The sequence below is a fragment of the Anomaloglossus baeobatrachus genome, chromosome 1, assembly GCF_048569485.1.
Source record: "Anomaloglossus baeobatrachus isolate aAnoBae1 chromosome 1, aAnoBae1.hap1, whole genome shotgun sequence".
Classification (NCBI taxonomy): Eukaryota; Metazoa; Chordata; class Amphibia; order Anura; family Aromobatidae; genus Anomaloglossus; species Anomaloglossus baeobatrachus.
Window position 1 is genome coordinate 574,833,817 of NC_134353.1, and position 27,696 is coordinate 574,861,512.

Genomic DNA, 27,696 nt, shown 5'->3' on the forward strand with positions numbered 1-27,696 from the left:
TTTTTAAGCCAGTAAATGATCCTTTCACCCGACAAATGACCATTTAGCTCATTCATTGGGTAATCGGCAGCCTATTTACACTGCAAGATTATCAAATGAGAGTTCCACAGAAAGAACTTTCCCAATAATCGTGTAGTGTAAATGCAGTTCAACACACACATCTTCATACCACTGGGAACCAATCATAATATCAAGAAATAGTAAACAATTAATATACTCAACTGCACACATTTTATTATCTTCAGAATGATATATTGGTACTCAAAAGCTTGCAGATTTACAAAGCTTTTTATATTACACATATACAGTTTAAAGATACAGTTTGACATATTTATTAAATCTATATATAATTTACTCAAAGGAGTAAATTTACATATTTTTGGCACATGACTTAAAGGTTTGAGACCAAACTGAACTAACGTCTGCTATACTTCAGCTTCAAATCGTTTAGGTGGAGTGTTACAATTTATCTAAGATCTTGACATTGTGTGAATTACTTTTGTATAGTAGATTTATGGTAATATTCTAATATAATATAATAAAAGCTTCTGAACAAAAGCGCCTGATTAGGGGAATATATGGCTGAAGTATATATATATACACACTATTGGATCGTTGAATAAAATGACTCACTGTAGTTTAACAGCCATAATATAGCTAAAAGTGTTAACTCAGTTTGGTCATTAGTGAGTCACAACACTGAAAAGACTGAAGCTCAAGTCAACTCAATTTAACATACAGGTGATTCATGTTTATTTATTATTGGTGATGAGTGAACACTACCATGCTCGGGTGTTTGGTACTCGTAATGAGCAGTTTGATGCTTGGATGGATGTGACTTGAGTACCTGAGTATAATGGAAGTCAGTGGGAAACTCAAGCATTTTTCTGGAAGATTTCCTGGAATAATTCTCATGTTTCCCATTGACTTCTATTATACTTGGGTATTTGAGTAGTGCTCGTTAGACGTACGGAGCATGGTAGTGCTCACTCATCACTATTTATTATTCTTGTGGTGGCTGAAAATGTTTCTGGGCCTTAAAGGGAATCTGTCAGCAGGTTTTGCTACCTCATCTGAAAGCAGCATGATGTAGCCAAAGAAACCCTGATTCCAACAATGTATAATTTAGTTTGTTGGGTACAGAGGTTCCAACACAATCAAGAGTTTTTACATTTAGCATGCATTAGAGCTAAGGAAGCTGCCTCCACCCACACCAGCATCTCTATGTAAAAATGTCTATAGACAGTAAGCTGCTTTTCATAGAAGGGTGTGTGCGAAACTAGGGCCCATGCACTGCTACAGCTGATATAGCACAGCAATGATAATCTCCTGATGCTAAAACAATCATTGCAAGTAAATACCAGCAGGCAGCCTGATAAGAGAGGCATCCCTGAATTCTATGGTTTAACCTTTAAAGCATGCTGTCTTCAGATTATATAGGAAAACCCATTGACAGATTTCTTTTAATATTCCACTACAATTACATTTTTATTGCATTAATTTAATACAACATTGTAAGAGGGTTTTTTTTCCATTCTTTTTTGTAAATACATACAGTTCTGTAATTCACATTATAGTCTCAGCTATGGAAGTCACGATAGTGTGATTAATTAATGATTCCACTATTTGAAATGGTCACCAAAGGAGCCCATTTACTTTTCACATATACATCAATGGAGCTGTTTGAGGGCTTGTTTTTTTGTGTGGCAAGCTGACATTTTTATTTATGCATTTTGTGAGAAATATTTTTTACATATTTTGGGGTACATATTAATTTTGAAAGCTTTTTAATGCATTTTTTAAGGAAGTGTAGTGACCAAAAAAGAGCAATTCTGGAATATCGATTATTTTTGTCTTTACACCAAATGGGTTAATTGCGCCCACTCTATACATCTACACCTGCTGTTGTACATACTATTATGTAGAAGGGATTAAAAGCTAGTTAAGTACCATTGGTACAAGCTATATAGGATTTTTTTCCATTACATTAAAGTTAGAATCTACCTTTTTACTAAAAAGTGACTATACATTTGTTATGTAACGTCAAACTACCTGGCAGTCTCCATTTGCCTACTGCTGTCTCCTTCGGTGTTCAGCACATCTGCATCCAAGATGGTCACCTCAGTGGTAAGTCTAAACCATGCCTACGCATCACAGTAGGCTCAGACTTACCAATGCTTCCACAACACTGTGATAACAGAAGGGTTTGAACTCTAGACTCAGCAAAGGAGGCAGCAGGAGGTAAATGGAGGCCACCAAGTAAGATACCTACATCTAATGTATAGCCACTTTTTATGGCGTGAAAATAAAAACATCATGTTGTCTTTACCCATCACTTATGTTAGCTCTCACACACATTCACTGTGAGTGCAAGAGCAATCAAAGTACCCAATTTATTTTAGTTCTACAACTAATAGTGAACACACCCCACTGTTACTATAGACAAAGCAGTCAGCCACGTATCAAATCACAGGCAAGATGTATTAGGCTGCGTGTCAGAATAAGGGCTCATTCAGAAATCAGTTTTTGACATACAAGTGTTATCTGTGTTTCTACCTATAACAGTGATTGGGGCCGTTCACATTTCCATGATTTTGCGTGAATTGAGTGGTCCATGCAAAATCGCAGAGACATGTATAATATAATATTGATCTGAGTGTCGGATCAAAAACAGGAACAGGTCTATGGTTCGTGAAAAAATCTGATAGCCCTAAGATGCCCTCCAATTTTCACAGAATTTTAGATGGGAAAAGTAGAGATACTTTTTTTTATCTTACAGATGAGAAAAATTGATAAAAATGGACCAAACTCCGACAGGCAAGAGAAGTAGAGCAGTGTATTAAGTGCGTTAACTCAGTAATTGAATTATCAAATATTCAAGTCCTCACAAACAAAAAAAAATACAAAACTGTTTTTAAGTGTTAAAAATGTAAAAAAGAATATAGAAAATAATAATTTAAAAAAAAAAGGAATTTAACCTGATAAAAAAACAAAAACACTAAAAAAAAATAATACTTAAAAAAAAATAATCTACTTTAATCACAACAAATAAAAATAATCAAAAGGTCTTATGTAACCGAAAATGGTATCAAAAAAGGCCACAGCTTATTCCACAAAAACAAGCCCTCATATAAGCATATAAATCGGGTATCTGCAACTGTATCGACGAATACTGTAAAACAAGATAATTATTTATCCCACATGTTGAGTGTCACTCTCCCCAAAATTTTTTTAAAAATTATGCCAAACTTGCTATTTTTTGTTCAGTTGACAGAAGCATTATTAACTCATGTGTCTCAGAATATGGTGTTAATTTATTTTTAACCAATATTTATTGCCCAAAATTAGTAAAATATAAATAAAACAATAATCATGCTGACCTCACTATCTGTGCAAAGGAAAAATGTAAAATCTAAAATAAGCAGAATTGCTTCTTTATCCTACATTTTTTTTCTCATAAAACTTTAATAAAAATTAGGTATTCGGCTCTACGTTCCTCAAAACTGTGCCACTGACAAATACAACTCATCCTGCAAAAACCAAGCCCTCCTAAAGCTGCAATGATGAAAAAATATAAGAGTTATGGCTCCTGGAATATAACAATGAGAAAACAAAAAAAGATGGGTGGACTTTAAGGCCAAACTAGCCTTGGTCTTAAGTGGTTAAGGAAAAGATGCAAACTAAAATGTTTTGATGTTGAGAAATTTTCTACAATTTTCAAGGCTCAAAAAGGGCAGTTTTTATGACACAGAAGACAAGTAATGGATTATGCAAAATTAAATAAAAGAAATCTACTGATATAATAGAAATACATTTCTTCATCTCGTAAGCTATGTTTCGTTATCGAGAATTCCCTTATAGCAAAAATGAGAGAGAATATCCTAATTTTAATAGATTCACATAGGTTACTTACGAACATGAGTAAAACAATGAGCATTTGCCCTCTTTTCAGTGTTGGACATGAAGTGCTAAATTTTCTTTCCTGACACAATTAACTTCACAGTGATGTTTACTGCAACTCAACAAAACTGAGTCGTTATGAACACTTTTTAAAGGTGTAAAATCTTGTCACCGGTGTGAAACCTAAAACATAATCTCAATCCTGTGACAACGCAATGGAAATGAAGGAGGCTTCTAGTATCGTGTCCTATAGTTGTAGACATTGGTGGATACATAAGATTAGCACAGTAAGAACTCATTTCATAGGTGTTTTATTATAAATGATTACGGTTTATTTGGCAATAGGTTTCATTGGCATGTCTACCATGCTAAGGCAAAGTAGTATATAACCCGCTAATACTGAATTATTCAACCCCCTCTAAAAAACGTCCACAACTTCTCAGCTCTGTCGTGGAAAAACAAACAAACAAAATATCTTATTAAAAACTCAATAAAGACGTATAGACCAGCTATGTAATTACAGTCATTTCAGATTATCTATAGAAATCATCAACATCCATACAAATCAATCCATGACCAGAAGAACAATCCTTTAGATACATCTGGTCTTGGTCATCTGAGCTCTTAAAGTGCACACATATAGATTAATATGTTTCTCAGTGGTTATATACTGACGTAAATAGTTATTTTTTTTAATAGTTTTTACATGCATGTTTCATTTTATGTCTACTGGCTATAATCGGCAAACCCGAGATGGGTCATTTCTTACGACTGCATCATGTCTTATGAACTTGTAGAATAGATATCAAGGCTGGTGGCTTTCTGTGGTGACATCTATCTGGCAATATGGCACATTTAACTGTAATGAGAACCATTGACAGTATGGGTAGAGTACATCTCCAGTCCCCTTGGCTACTAAACTGGCAGGCTCTACGCTGCGTTACCTCAATGCGTACATGCTTCCAAATACATATGTATGATAATTTTTCTCTTATTGCATGATCGCTGCATCTGGACAAGCAAAAAACCCTTCTTTCTGTATTAAAAAAATCAGCTGGAAGACAGAATAAAAGTGAATCTTTCTTCTCTGTGGGCAAAAAAATAAAATATGACCCCAATGTACAGAAAATGCTGCTGTGCGTGATAATTTTCAAGGCTTTTTTGTTTAAAGGTCCACAAGGTATAAAAGATAAGACCTGGTATGGAAAAGTATAATGTAAACATCTGATAGTCCCATGATGGTGTTTTTTTATCACTGGCCCTTTACAAGTCATTAGTTATTAGAGGACTGGCAAAACGTTCCTGTTTTAATGTCAAAGATTAATAATGAGGGGCCTGTAGATAAATAGGTAGCCATGTGCTTAACGTATAACCATCATGAGAAACCACAAGGAGATACAAACACACATTCTCATCCACGGATCCTTTACCACATGAAAGTTTACAGAATAGAATGTACATATCTAAGGCAACTCCCATTTCCCTTTGGAGGCCAGTTACCCCAAATGTAGAGGACACAAGACATAAAAAGGACATGAGACTGTGCTTCAAAGGAGCTAATGCAAAAGATTGACATTACTGACCTAGATGGCATTATCCAGGTAAAGAACATGCTAACTGGTAATACATTCCAAAATATTGGGTACATCATGTCCCCATATAAAAAAGTAAAGTATTTTACAGCTCTCCTTTCCATTTCACCTGCTGGCAAGAGGCAAGCTAGTCCAAATATTGAAGAGGAAAATCTCAATTTGTGTCCAATTTATTACATTTAATGATCCACAAAGTCCACGTGTGCCCAGCTCCTCTCGTTCATTCAGAACTGTGATGTCTGAGTAAAAGATATATTATCTGATTTATCTACAGCAAATCCTCCATTCACATAAGACTTTTTCACCTCTCCGTCCTCCTCGTTTTTCAGTACACTTGGCTCAATGGCAAATGGGTTGGCAATGTTAACTTCTGATGTGACATCCATTTGCTCCAGTTCTTTCTTAGAGAGCTTCTCTACTATTCCAGTTCCATACGCGTCTCCAAGAACATTTACCATGGTCCTAAAACGATCCCTACAAAATAAAAATATTTACATATGTTGTGTTACATTGTGTACTGATGATCAGCAACCAGATAGCGAGCTAACTTTATTCCAGGTAAAGTGTAAACATTGGAATCATTTTTTTCTAAATCAATAAAGCAAGCAGTGATAATAAACATTCTAAAATATTTATTGCAGAAAAATGACTCTTTTCCACATATCACGCACCTCTTTCCTGCCTCCTGCACTGATCACTCACTCTTAAAGGGAACCTGTCAGGTCCAATATGCACCCAGAACAACGAGCAGTTCTGGGTGCATATTGTTAATCCCTGCCTAACCGTCTCTGTATACACTAGCATAGATAAAGAGATCTTTAGAAAAAGTATTTCTAAAGATCTTATATCTTATGCTAATGAGCGCGGGGACTAGTCCCCTGGGCGTTAGTTCCCTGACTAGTTGGCTCCATTAGCATGTTAGTACGCATCCTAACGTACTAACGTTAGTGGGCATCCTAACATGCTAATAAATGTGTAGCATCAGAGGATGATTTCACTCAACTCTCCGCTACCATCGCCGCCTAACACTGGGATTTCGGCTCAGTGCGCATGACCCTGGAGTTTCGGCCATGCGCACTGTGAAGCCGGGTATACGCGTTACGGCTTCAAACTCATGTAGTGCGCATAACCGGAAGTCCAGGATCATGCGCACTGAGCTGAAGTTCAGGAGTCAGACGCTATGGCGGCAGAGAGGTGAGTGAGATCATCCTCTGACACTGCACATTCATTAGCATGTTAGCATGCTTACAGGGGTGTACTAACATGCTAATGGAGCCGACTAGCCAGGGGAACTAAAGCTGGGTTCACACATAGCGACAGCGACGTCGCTGTTACGTCACAATTTTCTGTGACGTAACAGCGACCTTGTATGTCTCTGTTATGATCGCTGCTTAGCTGTCAAACACAGCGACGCAGCAGCGATCATAACATCGCTACATGTGCAGAGAGCAGGGAGCCGCGCACACTGCTTAGCGCTGGCTCCCTGCTCTCCTAGCTACAGTACACATCGGGTTAATTACCCGATGTGTACTGCAGCTACATGTGCAGAGAGCAGGGAGCCGCGCACACTGCTTAGCGCTGGCTCCCTGCACTCCTAGCTACAGTACACATTGGGTTAATTAACCCGATGTGTACTGCAGCTACATGTGCAGAGAGCAGGGAGCCAGCACTGGCAGCGTGAGAGCGGCGGAGGCTGGTAACGAAGGTAAATATGGGGTAACCACCTTGGTTACCCGATGTTTACCCTGGTTACAGCTTACCGCAACTGCCAGATGCCGGCTCCTGCTCTCTGCATTTCGTCACTCTTTCGCTGTCACACACAACGATCTGTGCGTCACAGCGGGAGAGCAACAATAAAAAAATGAACCAGGGCTGTGTGTAACGAGCAGCGATCTCACAGCAGGGGCCAGATCACTGCTCAGTGTCACACACAGCGAGATCGCTAATGAGGTCACTGCTGCGTAACAAAAACCGTGACACAGCAGCGATCTCGCTGTGTGTGAAGCACCCCTAACGCCCAGGGGACAAGTCCCCTCGGTCATTAGCATACAATATAAGATCTTTAGAAATACTTTTTCTAAAGATCTCAAACTCAGCTGGCTGTATGGGCCACTTATAGAAAAAAAAAAGAGAGGTGCAACATTCTTTGCAGGACAAAGTGATACTTTTAATGAATCCATGTTTTTTTTCTATACACTTTTGGATCACTTTTTTAAAAACTTTTTGCTTGTTTATTATAACAAATGTGCACTTTTTTGTTTAGTTAAGTTTAAATATAGAAAAAAACATTTTTAATGGAAAAAAATGTCATGCTTTATTTTGAATTTTTTTTTTTTACATTTTATCACCTTCTTGTAATGTTGTTTTACAATTAGCAACATCATATAATAATCTCAGCCAACATCTTGTAGTAATGTCCCCATGCTGCTGTAATATCCCCCCATCCGTGCGCCCTCGATTAAGGTGCTCAATCTTGTAGTATTGTGCCCAGTAGTATTGTGCCCATCTTTGTGCCCTGTAGTGTTGTGCCCTGTAGTATTGTGCCCATCCTTGTGCCCTGTAGTATTTTGCTCATCCTTGTGATATTGTGTCTAGTAGTATTGTGCCCATCCTTGTGCCTGTAGTATTGTGCCCAGTAGCATTGTGCCCATCTTTGTGTCCTATAGTATTGTGCTCATCCTTGTGATATTGTGTCCAGTAGTATTGTGCCCATCCTTGTGTCCTGTAATATTGTGCCCATTAGTATTGTGCCCATCTTTGTGCCCTGTAGTATTGTGCCCATCCTTGTAGTATTGTGCCCAGTAGTTTTGTGCTCATCCTTGTAGTATTGTGCCCATCCTTGTGCCCTGTAGTACTGTGCCCATTCTTGTACTATTGTGCCCAGTAGTATTGTACTCATCCTTGTGGTACTGTGCCCAGTTGTTTTGTGCCCATCCTTGAGGTATTGTGCCCATCCTTGTAGTATTGTGTCCAGTAGTATTGTGCCCAGTAGTATTGTGCCCATCCTTATGCCCTGTAGTATTATGCCCAGTAGTATTATGCTCATCCTTGTAGTATTGTGCCCAGTACTTTTGTGCACATCCTTGTAGTATTGTGCCCAGTAGTTTTGTGTCCATCCTTATAGTATTGTGCCCATCTTTGTAGTATGCTGCTCAGTATCTTTGTGCCCATCCTTGTAGTTTTGTGCCCAGTACCTTTGTGCCCAGTAGTATTGTGCTCATCCTTGTGCTCAGTAGTATTGTACTCATCTTTGTGGTACTGTGCCCATCCTTGAGGTATTGTGCCCATCCTTGTAGTATTGTGTCCAGTAGTATTGTGCCAGTAGAATTGTGCCCATCCTTGTGCCCTGTAGTATTATGCCCAGTAGTATTATGCTCATCCTTGTGATATTGTGCCCAGTAGTATTGTGCCCATCCTTGTAGTATTGGGCCCAGTACTTTTGTGCACATCCTTGTAGTATTGTACCCAGTAGTTTTGTGCCCATCCTTATAGTATTGTGCCCATCCTTGTAGTATTGTGCCCAGTATCTTTGTGCCCATCCTTGTAGTTTTGTGCCCAGTACCTCTGTGCCCATCATTGTAGTACTGTGCCCAGTACCTTTGTGCTCATCCTTGTAGTTTTGTGCCCAGTACCTTTGTGCCCATCCTTGTAGTACTGTGCCCAGTACCTTTGTGCCCATCCTTGTAGTATTGTACTCAGGACCTTCGTGCCCATCCTTGTATTATTGTGCCCATTACCTTTGTGCCCATCCTTTTAGTATTGCGCCCAGTACCTTTGTGCCCTGTAGTATTGTGCCCATCCTTGTAGTATTGTGTCCAGTACCTTTGTGCCCATCCTTGTATTATTTTGCCCAGTACCTTTGTGCCCATCCTTGTAGTATTGTGCCCAGTACCTTTGTGTCCTGTAGTATTGTGCCCATCCTTGTAGTATTGTATCCAGTACCTTTGTACCCATCCTTGTAGTATTGTGCCCAGTACCTTTGTGCCCTGTAGTATTGTGCCCATCCTTGTAGTATTGTGCCCAGTACCTTTGTCCCCATTCTTGTAGTATTGTTCCCAGTACTTTTGTGCCCATCCTTGTAGTATTGTGCCCAGTAGTTTTGTGCCCATCCTTGTAGTATTGTGCCCATCCTTGTAGTAATGTGCCCAGTACCTTTGTGCCCATCCTTGTAGTTTTGTGCCCAATACCTTTGTGCCCATCCTTGTAGTACTGTGCCCAGTACCTTCATGCCTATCCTTGTAGTATTGTGCCCAGGACCTTCATGACCATCCTTGTATTATTGTGGCCATTACCTTTGTGCCCATCCTTTCAGTATTGTTCCCAGTACCTTTGTGCCCTGTAGTATTATGCTCATCCTTGTGATATTGTGCCTAGCAGTATTGTGCCCATTCTTGTGCCTGTAGTATTCTGCCCAGTAGCATTGTGCAGATCTTTGTGTCCTGTAGTATTATGCTCATCCTTGTGCCCTGTAATATTGTGCCCATCCTTGTGCCCTGTAGTATTGTGCCCATCCTTGAGCTATTGTGCCCATCTTTGTGGTATTGTGCCCATTACCTTTGTGCCCATCCTTTTAGTATTGTGCCCATTACCTTTGTGCCCATCCTTGTAGTATTGTGCCCAGTACCTTTGTGCACATCCTTGTATTATTGTGCCCAGTACCTTTGTGCCCATCCTTGTAGTATTGTGCCCAGTACCTTTGTGTCCTGTAGTATTGTGCCCATCCTTGTAGTATTGTGCCCAGTACCTTTGTACCCATCCTTGTAGTATTGTGCCCAGGACCTTTGTACCCATCCTTGTAGTATTGTGCCCAGTACCTTAGTGCCCTGTAGTATTGTGCCCATTCTTGTAGTATTGTGCCCAGTACCTTTGTGCCCATCTTTGTAGTAGTGTGCCCAGTAGTTTTGTGCCCATCCTTGTAGTATTGTGCACATTCACAAACACACACACAGACACACACACACATACACAGAGCGAGGAGACCGCAGCCCTCCGAACCCTGATCATGGGCAGCTGCGGAGGAGACATGTGATCCCGCAGGTCAGGACCCGCCGTGTCCAGGATGCATCGGATCCTGATCGTGAGCACGTCAGCACGTGTCATTATTTGTGGTGCTGCGCAGAGGAGATGGCTGCTGCTCGCCAATCAAATGCAATGAGGTGACGTCATACAGCGACGTCACTTCCTTGCATCTGATTGGCGGGCAGCAGTCATTGGTATAACACGGACAGCTCCTCTGTGCGGCACCGCAAATGATTTAATTGTAGTAATGTCCTGCCGGTGCCGGCCCCGGGTATAGAGCTGCAATCGTCACAGGCCTCAACAAGCAGGTACGTGCTCATGATCACGTGGTCTGCGGACCGCAACAAGCAACCTCAGGGGCCGCATGTGGCCCGCGTGTTTGAGACCTCTGCTATAGAGAGACAGGGGAGCAGGAGCTCCTCTTCTCTGTGAAATGTTATAGATAGTTAGGGGTACTTTACACGCTGCAACATCGCTAGCATCGGCTAGCGATGCCGAGCGCGATAGTACCCGCCCCCGTTGCACATGCGATATGTGGTGATCGCTGCCGTAGCGAACATTATCGCTACGGAAGCTTCACACGCACATACCTGCTCGGCGACGTCGCTGTGACTGCCGAACTATCCCTCCTTTAATGGGGAGGTGCTTTCGGCGTCATAGCGACGTCACCGCGATGTCACTAATCTGCCGGCCAATAGAAGCGGAGGGACGGAGATGAGCGGGACATAACATCCCGCCACCTTCTCCCTTCCACATTGCCGTCGGGACGCAGGTAAGGAGATGTTTGTCGCTCCTGCGGGTTTACACACAGCGATGTCTGGAGTTGCAGGAACGACAAACAACATCGTACCTGGGGTCGACCCGACATTATGGAAATGTACGACGCTACACAGATCACCGATTTTTGACGCTTTTGCGATCGTTTATCGGCACACCTAGGATTTACACGTTGCGATATCGCTACCGGCGGCGGATGTGCGTCACTAACGATGTCACCCCGACGATATTTCGGAAGCGATGGCGCAACGTGTAAAGCCCCCTAAGTCCCCACTCACTATGTAGCTGAATTAAAATACAACTGGCAGAGATGGAGCCTGATGAGGAGAAAACAGCTAATTCTCAAAAGTTACCTGAAATGGCTGTTTAATACATGTATTTTTTAATAATATGCACCTATGGAAAAAATTGTTGGTGATCATCTGGTAAAGTAAGAAAAACCCATAATGGTCGCTAAAATAACTTGAAACTGATAAGACTAATTTTCAATTTAAATTTACTGAATAAGGGTATGTTCTCACGATCAGTGTTTGCTGAGTTTATGACACTGCAGAATTTCTGCACCAATTGCGTACCTTAGTTTACTTGTGTTTTTTGTGCAAGTTTTTTGTTACTTGCGTTTTGGATGCATGCATTTTTGTCACAATAAGGCGGGCTTTGCACACTACGACATCGCAGGTGCGATGTCGGTGGGGTCAAATTGAAAATGACGCACTTCCGGCATCGCATGCGACATCGTAGTGTGTAAAGCCTAGATGATACGATTAACGAGCGCAAAAGTGTCGTAATCGTATCATCGGTGCAGCGTCGGCGTAATCCATGATTACGCTGACGCGACAGTCCGATGTTGTTCCTCGTTCCTGCGGCAGCACACATCGCTGTAGGATATGCGGAAGGAAGGAGATGGGCAGGATGTTTACATCCCACTCATCTCCGCCCCTCCGCTCCAATTGGCCGCCTGGCGTGTGACGTCGCTATGACGCCGCACGACCCGCCCCCTTAACAAGGAGGCGGGTCGCCGGCCAGAGCGACGGTCGCAGGACAGGTGAGTCCATGTGAAGCTGCCGTAGCGATAATGTTCGCTACGGCAGCTATCACAAGGAAATCGCTGCTGCGACGGGGGCGGGTACTATCGCGCTCGGCATCGCAGCATTGGCCTGTGATGTCGCAGCGTGCAAAGTACCCCTAAGGGTTCACTCACACCTGTGTGTGAATGTGGCTCCGTTGTTGCTCTTGAAACCGTCTTTGAATGATATACGCCGCTTTACACGCTGTAACATCGCTTGCATTTGCTGGCGATGTCAAGTGTGATAGCACTCGCTCCCCGTCGTACGGCCGATATGTGGTGATCGCTGCCGTAGCGAACATTATCGCTACGGCAGCGTCACACGCACATACCTGTTCAGCGACATCGCTGTGACTGCCGAACAATCCCTCCCTCAAGGGGGAGGTGCATTCGGCGTCACCGTGACGTCACCGTGACGTCACTAAGCAGCCGGGCAATAGAAGCGGAGGGGCGGAGAAGAGCGGGACATAACATCCCACCCACCTCCTTTCTTCCTCATTGCCGGCGGACGCAGGTAAGGTGAGGTTCCTCGTTCCTGCGGTGTCACACATAGCGATGTGTGCTGCCGCAGGAACGACGAACAACATCGTACCTGCAGCTGCAACGATAATTGGGAATGGACCCCCATGTCACTGATTAGCGATTTTGAACGTTTTTGCAACGATTCAAAATCGCTCATAGGTGTCACACGCAACGACATTGCTAACGCGGATGGATGTGCGTCACAAATTCTGTGACCCCAACGACATCGCTGTAGTGATGTCGTAGCGTGTAAAGCGGCCCTTATTCTTGCAAAAAACAACCTTTATTGGACCATAGTGTAGCTGGCAACGTTTCGGTTCACAGAACCTTTCCCAAAGCTTTCTCAAGAATTGGAGTGCTGCCTTCCTTATATTTTTTCTATGTATTAACCCTAGAACGCATACCTGGGGCCTTGCAGGCCTGCTAGGTCATTTGTTTTCTTTGGTAGATTGTTATGCTTGCGCGTTCTAGGGTTAAGTTATTGAAAGGTTGCTTGGCAGTCCTTGCACCCACATTAATTAATTATTTGTGCTGTTCTTACTTTTTTCTTTCTACATACATAGATAGAAAAAGGAAAAAAAATACATGCAGTCCCTATTAATTTTCATAATCAGCAGTTAAACACCCCGAGAGTAGCTGTCATTCAAAAATTTCTAGAAGAAAAAAAAAAGCCTTGACATTCTGACGTAATCCACCGAATCCGACGTAGTACACAAAAGTGAATCTGCGCTGTGTGCAAACCGCTGCCATTGGCAGTGAACTGCGGTGACCGCAGTAGATCACATAGTAGTGTGTGAACCACCAGTGGCTGTGACGAGTGGTAATGTCATCAGGTCAACGCAGTTCAGTGCCACGGTTCTCACACACAACATTGTGAGAGCTGCTGGCAGGGAACTGCGGTGACCTGTGACCTCATGACGTCACCGCAGTTCGCTGCCAGTGGCGGCTCTTGCACAGCATAGTTTGAGAGTTGGCAGTTGCTGCTGTTCCGGTCTATGGGACTCATTCTCTGAACATTCTTCATAGGCTGAGACACTGAATCGAGGAACATCGCAGGACAACAATGTGAATTATTGCGGATCTACTTTGGATTTTGATGGGGAATAAAGTGGTGAATGAGGGTTTCTCTGGTCTTTATTTCTTTAATAATTCTCTCTTCACTTTTGTGGACTATGTCAGGTTCGGTGGATTACGTTGAAACTTCAACTGGGTTAGTTATTGGTGGGCTTCTATCAGTCACCCCCATAATACTAGGGCTTCAGGCCAGCTGCCAATTCACAGCTGGCATGAACCTCATATATTACCCACCGCAACATGGAAACGGGAAGAGCGAAGTGGAGCGGCTGCGGCCTGGTATTTTTTGGCTGGGAAAGGCCCTTCCCACCCTGAGAATACCAGATCCCAGCCAGCTATCAGCTTCACTTTGCCTGGTGATCCAATTGGGGGTGACCACCTGTTGAAGTGCTTGGCAGTATGAAATGGCCATCGTCCAGCCTCTGGCACCTGCACCTCCTTGTTCCTCCTTCCCTGCATGACAGTGACTGCCGTAGCTGTGATTTTATGAAGTCGGTTAAATAAAGTACAAAGTTTTAACCCGGATGGTGAGTGCCGTTGACTCATTTTGATTTCAAACCATAAAACAACTGAGCCGCCTTGATGTTTCACAGTACATAGGTTACCATGTTCTTTTCTTTATATGTGTCATTTTTGCATCTGTGAACAAAGAGCTGATGTGACTTGACACAAAGCTCCAGTTTTATCTCATCTGTCTAAAGGACATTCTGCCAGAAGTATTGTGGCCTGTTAATATGCATTTTGGGAAATTCCAGTGTCCCATTTTTATGATTTGCTTTCAACAGTGGTTTCCACCTCGATGGTCTTCCATGAAGTCCACCTTGACAAGACAGTGGCGGATGGTACAATCTGACTTTGGAGTTCATCTCTAATCTGTTTGGAAGTTGTTCTCGGCTCTTTGGTTACCATTTATTTTACTCAGATCTTTAATTTGTCATAAATTTTTCTCTCCTGACAACGTACAGGGAAATTGGCTATAGTCCCATAGACCTTAAGCTTCTGAATAATATGTGCAACTGTAGTAACAAGAACATCAAGCTATTTGGAGATGGTCTTATAACCTTTACCATGTTTCTTTCTATTCTCATGAGACAACTCTCTCCTTAAGGGGGCTTTACACGCTACAACATCGCAAATGCGGAGTCGTTGGGGTCACGGATTTTGTGACGCACATCCGGCCGCATTAGCGATGTTGTTGCGTGTGACACCGATGAGCGATTTTGCATCATCGCAAAAACGTGCAAAATCGCTCATCGGTGACATGGGGGTCCATTCTAAATTATCGTTACTGCACAAGTAACGAAGTTATTCCTCGTTCCTGCGGCAGCACACATCACTCCGGGTGACGCCGCAGGAACGAGGAAGCTCTCCTTGCCTGCCTCCCGGCCGCTATGCGGAAGGAGGTGGGCGGGATGTTACGTCCCGCTCATCTCCGCCCCTCCGCTTCTATTGGGCGGCGGTTCAGTGACGCTGCTGTGACATCGCTGTGACGCTGAACGAACCGCCCCCTTAGAAAAGAGGCGGATCGCCAGCCACAGCGACGTTGCTAGGCAGGTAAGTATGTGTGACGAGTCTGGGCAATGTTGTGCAGCACGGGCAGCGATTTGCCCGTGTCGCACAACAGATGGGGGCGGGTACCCACGCTAGCGATATCGGTACCGATATCGAAGCGTGTAAAGCCCGCTTTAGTTTTCTTCGCACCATGCTCAATGTGGTACATATTTTGATACGAAACAGCACTTTGACTACTTTTCAACCCTTTCAATAGATGTCATGTCTTGGAATTCAATCCGGTGACCCTGTGCTGTGTGTTGGGCTTTATTCTCTGCTGAGCCACAGTAGGATCAGTCTTGGTGCAGGTGCTGAACTTTTACTCATGTTTCATTCTTTTTGTCAGTAGGTGTTTCCCTTTGTCATTTAGTCTGTCCAATCACTTTGTGGGTGCGACTATTTATACCTTCCGCTTCCTGGTCTTCTCTGTTGGCTATATTACAATGTGGATACTGCTTGGAGTTTCAATCATACTGCCTAGGATTTTTGCCAATCAGAAAGAGACCACCTAGGTTTATTTTCTTTGCTGTCTTGTCTGTCTATCCTACTCCTTTCTCCTTCCACCTAGGATCCCTGCCTTCTATGCCTACCTTTCTTTTTCAGGGTTATAGTGCTTTTCTCTTCCTTCTGATTCCTACGGCGGTACAAGGAACGCGTGACAGACTTTCAGGCAGCCAGGTCTGAGTTGTCATCTTCTAGTTTGTGGTCAAGGTTGTTCCAGTCTGTGCAGGTGCCACTATCGACTGTTCAGCTAGGAACTTTAGTCTGTACAGTAACCAATTGGGCTGGGTGCAGGAGTTCTGAGATACCCCCTATTTTCCTGTGTGAGTTACCACAAGTGCGTAACAATAGGGAGACTGACTGATTACAAGTTTGTAGAAACGTGTGATGCTAATGTACCGCCCCGTACTCGGTGGCAACCGAGCTGCTCGGATCCGGACTCGCCGGGTGGTGGCTCGAGTGTCTCCAGACCCGGGGGCCCCGTGGTCCACTTCGATCTGAAAGGGGGGCTGGCGCTTTAGGGGGACGTAGGTGTATGGCCAGAGCCGTAGTTGAGTTCGTGACGCCACCCACGGGTTGTGGTGAAGGTGGACACCACCGCTGCGTTTACTGGGCACCCAGGGGAGATGTTGCGTAGCAAGTTGTTAACCCCTCCGTGGGCAGGGATGATGGCCCCGGGACTCGTTGGGTGTTGTGCGGTTGGGCGGTGCAGGGAGGTGTGCGGCCGGAGGGCACTGTTGTACTCACGGTTAGCAACACACACAAGTCTCTGGTAAACCAAGTTGATGGTGGTCGGTGCCCGCAGCCGGCTACGTCGGGTCTCCCACCCAGTTGGTGGTCTCTGCCTTTTTAATACACCGTGTTGTGTATCTGTGGACTGCCTGCACTTCAGCGACGTGAGTCCGCTCCCCGGCCTTGTGAATGTCGAGTGAGCCCTTTTGCCCGCAGACACTGGCCCGTGGGATCTCTCTGCCTGTGCGGTGGCTTTCTATCCCCCTCGTTGGGCTGTTGTCTTCAGTCGGGACTTTGGGTGGGAAAGGACCTATAGTCCAGACCGCAATCAGTTAATTAACTCGGTCCAGTGGCTTCTGGACCTCGTTTCAGGGTCTGAGTACCCCCCTTTGTGCTCCGGTTTCCGAGTCGGTTCCCCGGGTCGGTACCCTGTCCAGGTCCACCACGGTGCCACCGAGCCGTCTTCCCGGCTCCTGCAGGCTGAGGCCACCGTATGACTTCTAGCCAAAGGTGCCCGGGCTCCAACCCTGTCACCTGTCAGACTGCTGCAGTCCTGGGCACAGGCCTGCTTCCACTCTCCTTCACTCGCTGACTACAACTCATCTGACTGTTTTCCCGCCTCAGGCTCTCTGAACTCCTTGTTGGGCATGGCCAACCGCCTGGCTCCGCCCCCTGGTGTGAACATCAAGCCCTGAGAGGGGTGACTAGGGTTTTACTGGTTGGCTGGTGACACCTTATTAGCGGACAGGTGTTGTGCGGGGTACTATCTGTGACCACCTGGCTAGTCCAGGGCGTCACACTAATTACAGGACACCCCGTAATTTAACATGTTCCAATGGTTAAATTGCTTTCAATCTTTTCTAGGGGTACCCTCATTTTTATGCAGGCCATTTTCATTAGTTTTTTTTTATTTTTCTGTTGAACCACAATTCAAAAGCAATGTCTGATTTTCTTTAGCTAATATTCAATAGATTTGAAGTGAAAATTACTTCTGTCAGTTTCATGTTATTTGCATGACTAATGTGGGTTTTTTGTATTTTAACAAAAGGGTATCAATAATTTTGTCAATGTGTGGACATTTCCTATAATAAATGTGCAATTGAAGCAGTTGTACCACAGCTACAGCAGCAGCTGAGACAAGTGACCCAACCCAATGTATGGCATGTGATTGATGACGTGCAATACATCAAAGTTACTTTGCATAGAAAACAGAAGTCAAACGAGGGAAAAACAGTAATGTATGTAAACTAGAAAACTGCTTTTATTGCTGTTGTAAAGTAATGTATTAAAATGTTGCAAGATCATTTGATTGACTTCTATTTTTTTAAATCTTCATAAACTTGTCAACTTGTTTTCCAGACTGTTTTATAGTTCATTATTATGTGTTTTCCATATGATTTGTCGGTTAGCCAGACATGTGAATACTACTTAGATACAAACAAAGTCTATGTAACATTACTTTAACCCCTTCGCCCCAAAGCCTGTGTTCCCCTTCCTGACCGGGCCAATTTTTTTCAATTCTGACCAGTGTCACTTAATGAGGTAATAACCCTGGAATGCTACAACAGATCACAGTGATTTTGAGACAGTTTTAATCAACCCCTTCACGATTGAGGACGTAACGGTATGTCCTAAATCATGAAAGGGTGATCACCGCCGGTTGCTGTAGTGAGCCGGCAGCGATCCTTACACATGTCTGCTGTTTTGAACAGCAGACATGTGTGGCTATCAGGCGCGGGTGGATCCACCGGCACCTGTTAACCCCTTACATTTTCCTGTCAAAATATGACAGCCCGATTTAAATGGCCGCAGTAGGAAATCGCCTTTCCCCGTCGTCATTGGAGGCCCCATGAGCCGATTTTCTATGGTAGCGATGGGTCATGTGATGTCTCCAGTCATTATCATGATGTTGTTCCTGTTACAGCCAGCAGAGCAGCGGCTGTAACAGGAGAGCAGCATTTGTGGTCAAAATATGGATATCCTTCTTGTCTTTATTCTTGACCACTAGCATGTTGTCGCTGCATTGGGCTCTGCTGTTATCCTTTCTCAGCAGTTGCCCAATTCGAGGCAAAGAGAGGCCTCTCTGACTTTTTTGCACATTGATTTTGCTGTTGTAAATGTTATCTACGTTGAGGAGATAAGTCCCAAACAATTTTTACATTCACCCCCAGGACAATGGGGCATTCAGGGAGGTCAAGCCGGGTATCTTTCCCTTCATAAACCCTAAATCTGTTGGTATACTCTGAGATACTCTCGCACATCTTGTACAGTTTAATTCCATACCTTGCTTCATACTGGGCAAGTATTGTAGGAATGTTTGCCTCCATTTGAAATTAACAAGAGACTCATTTATACAGATGTCTCTTTGCGGCTTGCACACTTCAGCACATTTTCTGCTGATGTGTTGAACTACTGGCCGAATGTTTGATAGACGATCAAAGTTTGGATAGTGCGCTTTATCATTATAATGAAAATATTTTTGTATTGCTTCAAATCATGTCCTTGTCATGGTCAAATGCAATACTGGTAAGCTGTATAGTATATTGATACTTCAGTAATGACGAAATGACCCAAATGATATTTTTTGCTGCATTTACAGGGGCCCATTTGGCATATGATGATGTAGAATTTTGGGTGAAAAATTGATGAACATACAAATTTGTCTGGGCCAATATAAGATTTATTATATCTTCATTGAAGAATAACTTAAAAAATTAAATTCCATGAGGCCAGTAGCGTCAAATTGGATTCCTAAGCTGCCTAAGAAATCTGGAATAACCGGCTGATAATTTTTTCTCCTCGAATGTGCTACCTATGAAACTATTTGGCACTAACTAAATCGGACGTCACTAGACGTGCGAAGTCTGCTACTCTACTTATAGAAAGAAAAAAAAGTCCCTATTTGGGCAGGCTCTGACTTTAAACTTTTTGGCCAACTTCACTGCAAAACGATGTGATTGCCTGGCCCGGATTTAACAGAAAATCACAGTGATCGACAAATGGGATGGTAAGTTGCAGCACCAAGGAGTGACTTGCAGGGATGGTCTCAGACAGCATCAATCACAACATGTCACATTAAATTTTATTGGGGGCCAACTTTATTGTAAAACTGTAATTGGCTGGTCAGAATTCTAAAGTCAATCACAGCAATCGCAGACGTGAAGGGAGGAAGGGTGTATAGCCCACTGGACTGAAGCGCAGTTCCCACACTTCACGCAATGCCATAGATGTACAGCAGATGTCGTGAAGTGGTAAATGAGATTGAAAAAAATAGATGTCATCTTTCCTGCTTTTTAAAGGGGTTTATGTCAAGATGAAACCTCAGGAGCACACTACTGCTGCATATTAATAGTTCAGACCAGCGGCATGGTTAGGCTGCTAGTCTGAACTGTGCTTTCTCCCAGTCTGCAGGCAAACGCAGTCTTGCGTCTGTAGTATGGGAGAAGCACAGTTGGCAAGACCCAGTGATCTGGTCATCATCAAAGTGGCGCCACCATGCTGTTAATCATAGAGATTGCTCGCACCTTGCGCTCATTGCCTAACTAAACATCCAACATAAGACTGCAAGGTGACCAAGAGCTTTACACTATAAGGCTAAGGCAACACGGGGATTTGTGTGAGTCCTCGCATGACACTCGACTCATGCTCGCAGCACAGCAGGAGCTGAGCGTCCTGCGAGTGTCATATGACTGTGGTCCAATCGTGCACTCAGACCACAGCTGCGGAGGTGAGAGCCAGTGCTGTGGAGGGGAGGGATTTATTTCCCTATCTCCACTGTTGATGGCTGACGCAAGAATCACACTGCACTCGCGTTACACCGCTGTAATGCGAGTGCAATGCGATGTTTCTCTCGCCCCATTAAACAGGATCACGTTGCACCCTTAGCATGCTACGATTATTTTCTTGGTTTAATTAGGGCTGAGAAAAAAAATCGCACATGGTAGCGGACCTATAGAGTAATATTGGTCCGAGTGGTATGTGATTTTTTATCGCATTCCACTTGCTCCATATTACTCGCTGTCTGTGCTGACCCTAAGATTAAAAATCCCTTTGTTCTTACACTGTGTGCAAAATTATTAGGCAAATGAGTATTTTGATCACATGATAATTGGTAGTTAGCTCTCAAGCCTATACAGCTTGGAATAGGACAACATGTATAAAAATTAAGTAAATCAGGTGATGTGCATCTCTGTAATGAGGAGGGGTGTGGTGTAATGATATCAACACCCTATATAAGGTGTGCTTAATTATTAGGCAACTTCCTTTCCTTTGGCAAAATGCGTCAGAAGAGAGATTTATCGGGCTCTGAACAGTCCAAAATTGTGAGATGTCTTGCAGAGGGATGCAGCAGTCTTGAAATTGCCAAACATTTGAAGCGTGATCACCGAACAATCAAGCGTTTCATGGCAAATAGCCAACAGGGTCGCAAAAAGCATGTTGGGCAAAAAAGGCGCAAAATAACTGCCCATGAATTGAGGAAAATCAAGCGTGAAGCTACCAAGATGCCATTTGCCACCAATTTGGCCATATTTAAGAGCTGCAACGTTACTGGAGTATCAAAAAGCACAAGGTGTGCCATACTCAGGGACATGGCCAAGGTAAGGAAGGCTGAAAAATGACCACCTTTGAACAAGAAACATAAGATAAAACGTCAAGACTGGGCCAAGAAATATCTTAAGACTGATTTTTCAAAGGTTTTATGGACTGATGAAATGAGAGTGACTCTTGATGGGCCAGATGGATGGGCCAGAGGCTTGATCAGTAAAGGGCAGAAAGCTCCACTCCGACTCAGATGCCAGCAAGATGGAGGTGGGGTACTGGTATGGGCTGGTATCATCAAAGATGTTTGTGGGACCTTTTTGGGTTGAGGATGGAGTGAAGCTCAACTCCAAGACCTACTGCTAGTTTCTGGAAGACAACTTCTTCAAAGCAGTGCTATAAGAAGAAGTCGGTATCGTTCAAGAAAAACATGATTTTCATTCAGGACAATGCTCCATCACATGCATCCAACTATTCCACAGCGTGGCTGGCCAGTAAAGGTCTAAAAGATGAAAAAATAATGACATGGCCCCGTTGTTCACCTGATCTGAACCCCATAGAGAACCTGTGGTCCCTCATAAAATTTAAGATCTACAGGGAGGGAAAACAGTACACCTCTCGGAACAGTGTCTGGGAGGCTGTGGTGGCTGCTGCACGCAATGTTGATCGTAAACATCAAGCAACTAACAGAATCTTTGGATGGTAGGCTGTTGAGTGTCATCATAAAGAAAGGTGGCTATATTGGTCACTATTTTTTTGGGGTTTTGTTTTTGCATATCAGAAATGTTTATTTCTAAATTTTGTGCAGTTATATTGGTTTACCTGGTGAAAATAAACAAGTGAGATGGGAATATATTTGGTTTTTATTAAGTTGCCTAATAATTCTGCACAGTAATAGTTACATGCACAAACAGATATCCTCCTAAGATAGCCAAAGAAACCCCACTCCAACTTTCAAAAATATTAAGCTTTGATATTTATGAGGTTTTTTTTGGGTTGATTGAGAACATAGTTGTTGATCAGTAATAAAAAAAAAAATCCTCTAAAATGCAACTTGCCTAATAATTCTGCAGTGTAAGAACAGAAATTATTTTTTAATAAATGGCAATGTTTTTTTCTTTTTGAAAGCACTTTACAATTTTACCCATTTATGAACTTGAGATAACCCATTTAATGTTCCCCATGCAGCAAGTATGACTGTGCAGAATGATGTACTGTATACATAGACACAAGTTGCTAAATAAAAACATATTAAACATGTAGCATTATTATTGTGACCATAGCCCCTTAATTCTACTGACGTTGCAACCCTTAAATATTAATGTTGCATCTGCTGTTCTCCACCATAAACATAAATATTTTACGCTGTGAAGAAATGTAATGGGAGCTTATATTGATGCATCTCTGACCTTTTTTATCTTTAGTAATTATATTGTGTGCAATTCACAATGACTGTAATAAGCCGGGCTATATAAATTGTGTGATAACGCATCATCTGCAAGCTACAGGTCAAGGATGTAACATTTAACAATTAACTTAAGAAATGCCTTCTTCACATATCTCACCTTAGTTATGTACATTATCTCCATTATCTCCTATGCTAAGTTATGTACATTATTTGGCATGTTAGTCAATAATATCTGACTAGTTGCCAGGGAAGCACAACTGTTTTCAGATAATTTCTACTGTGTTTCTGTTGCAATCCTTGACTGATTGGCATTAACCCCTTCCTGACATGGGAGAAACATGTACGTCACATGCAGATGGCGGGTGCTGGCTATGTTACCTCCGGAATTGAGCTAGCTTTGATTGTTTCGCTGTAACCATTTAAATACTGCAATGACTGGCCCCAAAGATGCATTAAATAGTGACCATAGTGTCGTATGTACTCAAAATGGTATCAATGAAGACGACAGCTTGCAACGCAAAAAATCCCCAAGCTCATCCAGGCGCCTATGATTGGTTGCAGTCAGACATGCCCCCACGCTGAGTGACAGCTGTCTCACTGCAACCAATCACAGCCGCCGGTGGGCGTGTCTATATCAAGAAGTAAAAAAAATAATTAATTAATTAAAAAAAAAACGACGTGCGGTCCCCCCCAATTTGGATACCACCAGGGTAAAGCCACACGGCTGAAGGCTGGTGTTCTCAGGATTGGGAGCTTCACGTTATGGGGAGCCCCCCAGCCTAACAATATCAGCCAGCAGCCGCCCGGAATTGCCGCATCCATTAGATGCGACAGTCCCGGGACTCTACCCGTCTCATCCCGAATTGCCCTGGTGCAGTGGCAATCGGGGTAATAAGGAGTTAATGGCAGTCCATAGCTGCCACTAAGTCCTAGGTTAATCATGGCAGGCGTTATGAGACACCCCCAATGATTAACCTGTAAGTGAAAGTAAATAAACACATACACCCGAAAAAAATCGTTTGCTATAATGAACAAAGGAAAATGTTCAAAATCAGTGATCCCAAGGTGTGTAAAAATAAATATATAAATATATATGGTACCAATAAAAATGTCACTTTGTCCTGCAAAGAATGCGGCCCCCCCAAATTATTTTTTTTCCTCTGTGCGGCCCATACACCCAGCCGAGTTTGAGACCCCTGCATTAGACCCCTGCATATAGTCGCCCAAACCCATTAATATTGGCCACAGTGTAAGGCCATGTGCCCACGGGAAAAGTGTCCTGCGGATATATCTGCAGGACATTCCACAGGAGCGCCCAGAAATCCGCAGCTGCGGATGTATTGCGGAATGTCTTGCGGATATGCTGCGGTCATTCTGCATTGAGGATACAGTACCATGGCTTTGGCACTGCATTCTCAATGCAGAACAAGTGCTGCGTGATCGGGGAGTTCATACTTACCTCCATCACGCAGCACTTCACTTTCCGGCCATGTCTGTCTGCACTGTGCAGAAGGTGGGCGGGCCTGAACTTGCACCGGCTGTCACATGACCAGGGCTCGTGCAGGCCTCAACCCACCTCCTGCTCTTGGCTCCACTGCGCTCCTCTGCACCGGAAGAAGTGACTCTGGTGTCTGCTATCAAGGCAGGTAAGTATGGGATCCTGCGGAAAAATCCGCAGGAATAATTGACATGCTGAAGATTTTTCCGCAGAGAAATCCGCATTATTTCTGCTGCGAAAAAAACCCCGCAGTATGGGCACAGCAGTTCCAAAATGCCATAGAAATGGCTGGTGACTCGCTCAGCGGTACTGCGGATTTTTGAAACATCCACGGAACTTCCGCGAAAAAATCGCGGCAAATTCCACTAATTTTCCACAGCGTGGGCACATAGCCTAAGGACTCATTCAGACGTCAGTGATTGTTTTGGTAGGCAAAAAAACAGTCTGAGTTTCATTATTTTTCCATCAGTGTTCTGGAATGCAAAAAAAAACCAACAGTCTGAGTTTCATTATTGTTTTTGTTCAAATTTTTATCTTATCAGTGTGTCAGTTTTTACGATCAATTTTTCATCAGTTTTTCCCACATGTAAAATTAAGTGATCTCAAACTCCTATCATTCCAACAAAAAGATAGCACATGAGAGGCATTGGAATGCTGTCTAATTTTTTCACGGACCCATAGACTTGCATTAACTCAGATTAAAATCGGACATATATCCATGTATTAAAGCAAACTGCATAGGCCGGATCCATTTTATTCCTCATTGACTTGTATTAGCGCCGGATTGTGCCAGATGGCCTTACGTTGCATGCCGCGTCCGCCGCATCCGGCGAAATTTCTTCGTCCTGCTGCCGGAAAGGACGCAGCATGCAATGTTTTTTGTCTCTGGCAAAAAATCGGACCACGCTGGAACCGGAGCCGTCCGTCATGTTGTATAATGGAAGCCTATGGTCGCCAGATCCATCGTCATCCGGCAATAAAACACATTCCAGTGATGGATCCGCTTTTTTAATCTGAGCATGCTCAGATGAGATGTGAATTCATTTCTGGCCTTTCTCTCCCTCTCTCTGTCGGTCTCTCTCCCTACCTCTTTGTCGATGTTGGTCTCGCTCTCTCTCTCTCTCTGTCGGTCTGTCTATCTCTCTTGGTCTCTATCTCTCTCTGTAGGTCGGTCTCCCCACCTCTCTCCTCCCCTCTCCCATACTCACCAATCACCGATGCGGCGCTGCACAGCTGTCACACTGCTCTGACGGCTTCTCCTCTTTTGAAAAGCCGGCCGCTCATTATTCCATCTCGTATTCACTGCTTCCCCCGCCCACCAGCGCCTATGATTGGTTGCAGTCAGACACGCCCCCACGCTGAAGGACAGCTGTCTCACTGTAACTAATCACAGCCGCTGGTGGGTAGGTCTATGTTGTGTAGTATAATAAATAAATAATTTAAAAAACGGCGTGCGGTCTCCCCAAATTTTGATACCAGACAAGGTAAAGCCACATGGCTGAAGGCTAGTATTCTCAGGATGGGGAGCCCTACATTATGGGGAGCCCCCCAGCCTAAAAATATCAGCCAGCAGCCGCCCGGGATTGACGCATCCATTAGATGCGACAGTCCCGGGACTCTACCCGGCTCATCCCGAATTGCCCTGGTGCGTTGGCAAACGGGGTAATAAGGAGTTAATGGCAGCAGCCCATAGCTGCCACTAAGTCCTAGGTTAATAATGGCAGGTGTCTCCCCGAGATACCTTCCATGATTAACCTGTAAGTTAAAGAAAATAAACACACACATCCAAAAAATCTTTTATTTGTAATGAGTAATGAAAGACAAAAAAACACCCTCTTTCACCACTTTATTAACCCCTCAAAAACACCTCCAGGTCCGACGTAATCCATGCAAAGATCCCACGACGCTTTCAGCTCTGCTACATCGGAAGCTGACAGGAGCGGCAGTAGAACACCGACCTCCACGCAGCAACTGAAGTGAGTTGCGTGATCAGCTGTGCTGTCACTGAGGTTACTCGCGGCCACCGCTCTCAAGTGGAGGACTGCAGCTGTGGCCGTGAGTAACCTGAGTGAAAGCACAGCTGATCGCGTGGCTCACTGCAGTCACTCAGGGGATTTGCTATCACAGGTGAGTCCTTCACAGAGACAGAGACGCGCAATGTCAGTGAAATCGGGTGAAACTGCTGCGGACTCCTGTGTCCTGGCACTAACCTCGGAGGTTCATCTGAGTTCATTACAGCACACAGAGACAGAGCCGCGGGATGACAATGAAGTCGGGTGAAGTTCATCCGAGTTCATTCTCATTGACCGGCTCTGTCTGTGTTTGCTGTCAGAGGGCATGTAGCAGAGATGGGGGACCGCACTGACAAAAATGCATGCAAAATGCATCCAAAATACATGCGTTTTGGATGCATTCCTTTTGTTAACACTCAGCGTCACGTCTGCCAGAGGGTGCATTTATTTCTGCACTGGCCAGGATGCAGTAACAAACAGCTCGAGCTTAGTGAGGTTGCATGGAGAGCATTTGTGAACAGCAGTTTTCAGCTCTTTCCACAGATTCTGGATTGGAGTCAGTTCTGGACTTTGACTTGGCCATTCTAACACCTGGATACGTTTATTTGTGAACCATTCCATTGTAGATTTTGCTTTATGTTTTGGATCATTGTTTTGTTGAAAGACAAATCTCCGTCCCAGTCTCAGGTCTTTTGCAGACTCCAACAGGTTTTCTTCAAGAATGGTCCGGTATTTGGCTCCATCCATCTTCCCATCAATTTTAACCATCTTCTCTGTCCCTGCTGAAGAAAAGCAGGCCCAAAACATGATGCTGGCATTGTGCCCAAAAAGTTTGATTTTGGTGTCATCTGACCAGAGCACCTTCTTCCACATGTTTGGTGTGTCTCCCAGGTGGCTTGTGGCAAATGTTAAACAACGCTTTTTATGGATATCTTTGAGAAATGGCTTTCTTCTTGCTACTCTTCCATAAAGGCCAGATTTGTGCAGTGTCCTATGGACACACTCTCCCACCTCAGCTGTAGATCTCTGCAGTTCATCCAGAGTGATTATGGGCCTATTGGCTGCATCTCTGATCAGTCTTCTCCTTGTTTGAGATGAAATTTTTGAGGGAAGGCCGGGTCTTGGTAGATTTGCAGTGGTAAGATACTCCTTCCATTTCAATATGATCGCTTGCACAGTGCTCCTTGGGATATTTAAAGTTTTGAAAATCTTTTTGGAACTAAATCCAGCATTAAACTTCTCCACAACAGTATCACGGACCTGCCTGTTGTGTTCCTTGGTCTTCATGATGCTCTCTGTGCTTTAAACAGAACACTGAGACTATCACAGAGCAGGTGCATTTATACGGAGACTTGATTACACACAGGTGGCTTATATTTATCATCATCAGTCATTTAGGACAACATTGGATCATTCAGAGATCCTCAATGAACTTCTAGAGTTAGATTGCTGCACTGAAAGTAAAGGGGTCGAATAATATCGCACACCTCAATTTTCAGTTTCTT

The 27,696-nt window shown here is 43.7% G+C and overlaps 1 protein-coding gene across 1 annotated transcript in view; it reads right to left on the reverse strand.

The window, feature by feature from the left end:
- Positions 1 to 212: 212 nt before the first annotated feature.
- Positions 213 to 27,696, reverse strand: part of SLC1A1 (solute carrier family 1 member 1) — a 129,442-nt gene continuing 101,958 nt past the window's right edge. Inside the window, exon 12 of the mRNA XM_075317591.1 lies at positions 213 to 5,966. Coding sequence (XP_075173706.1) covers positions 5,717 to 5,966 — 250 coding nt within the window. The 3' untranslated portion in view covers positions 213 to 5,716. The remainder of the gene's footprint in view (positions 5,967 to 27,696) is intronic.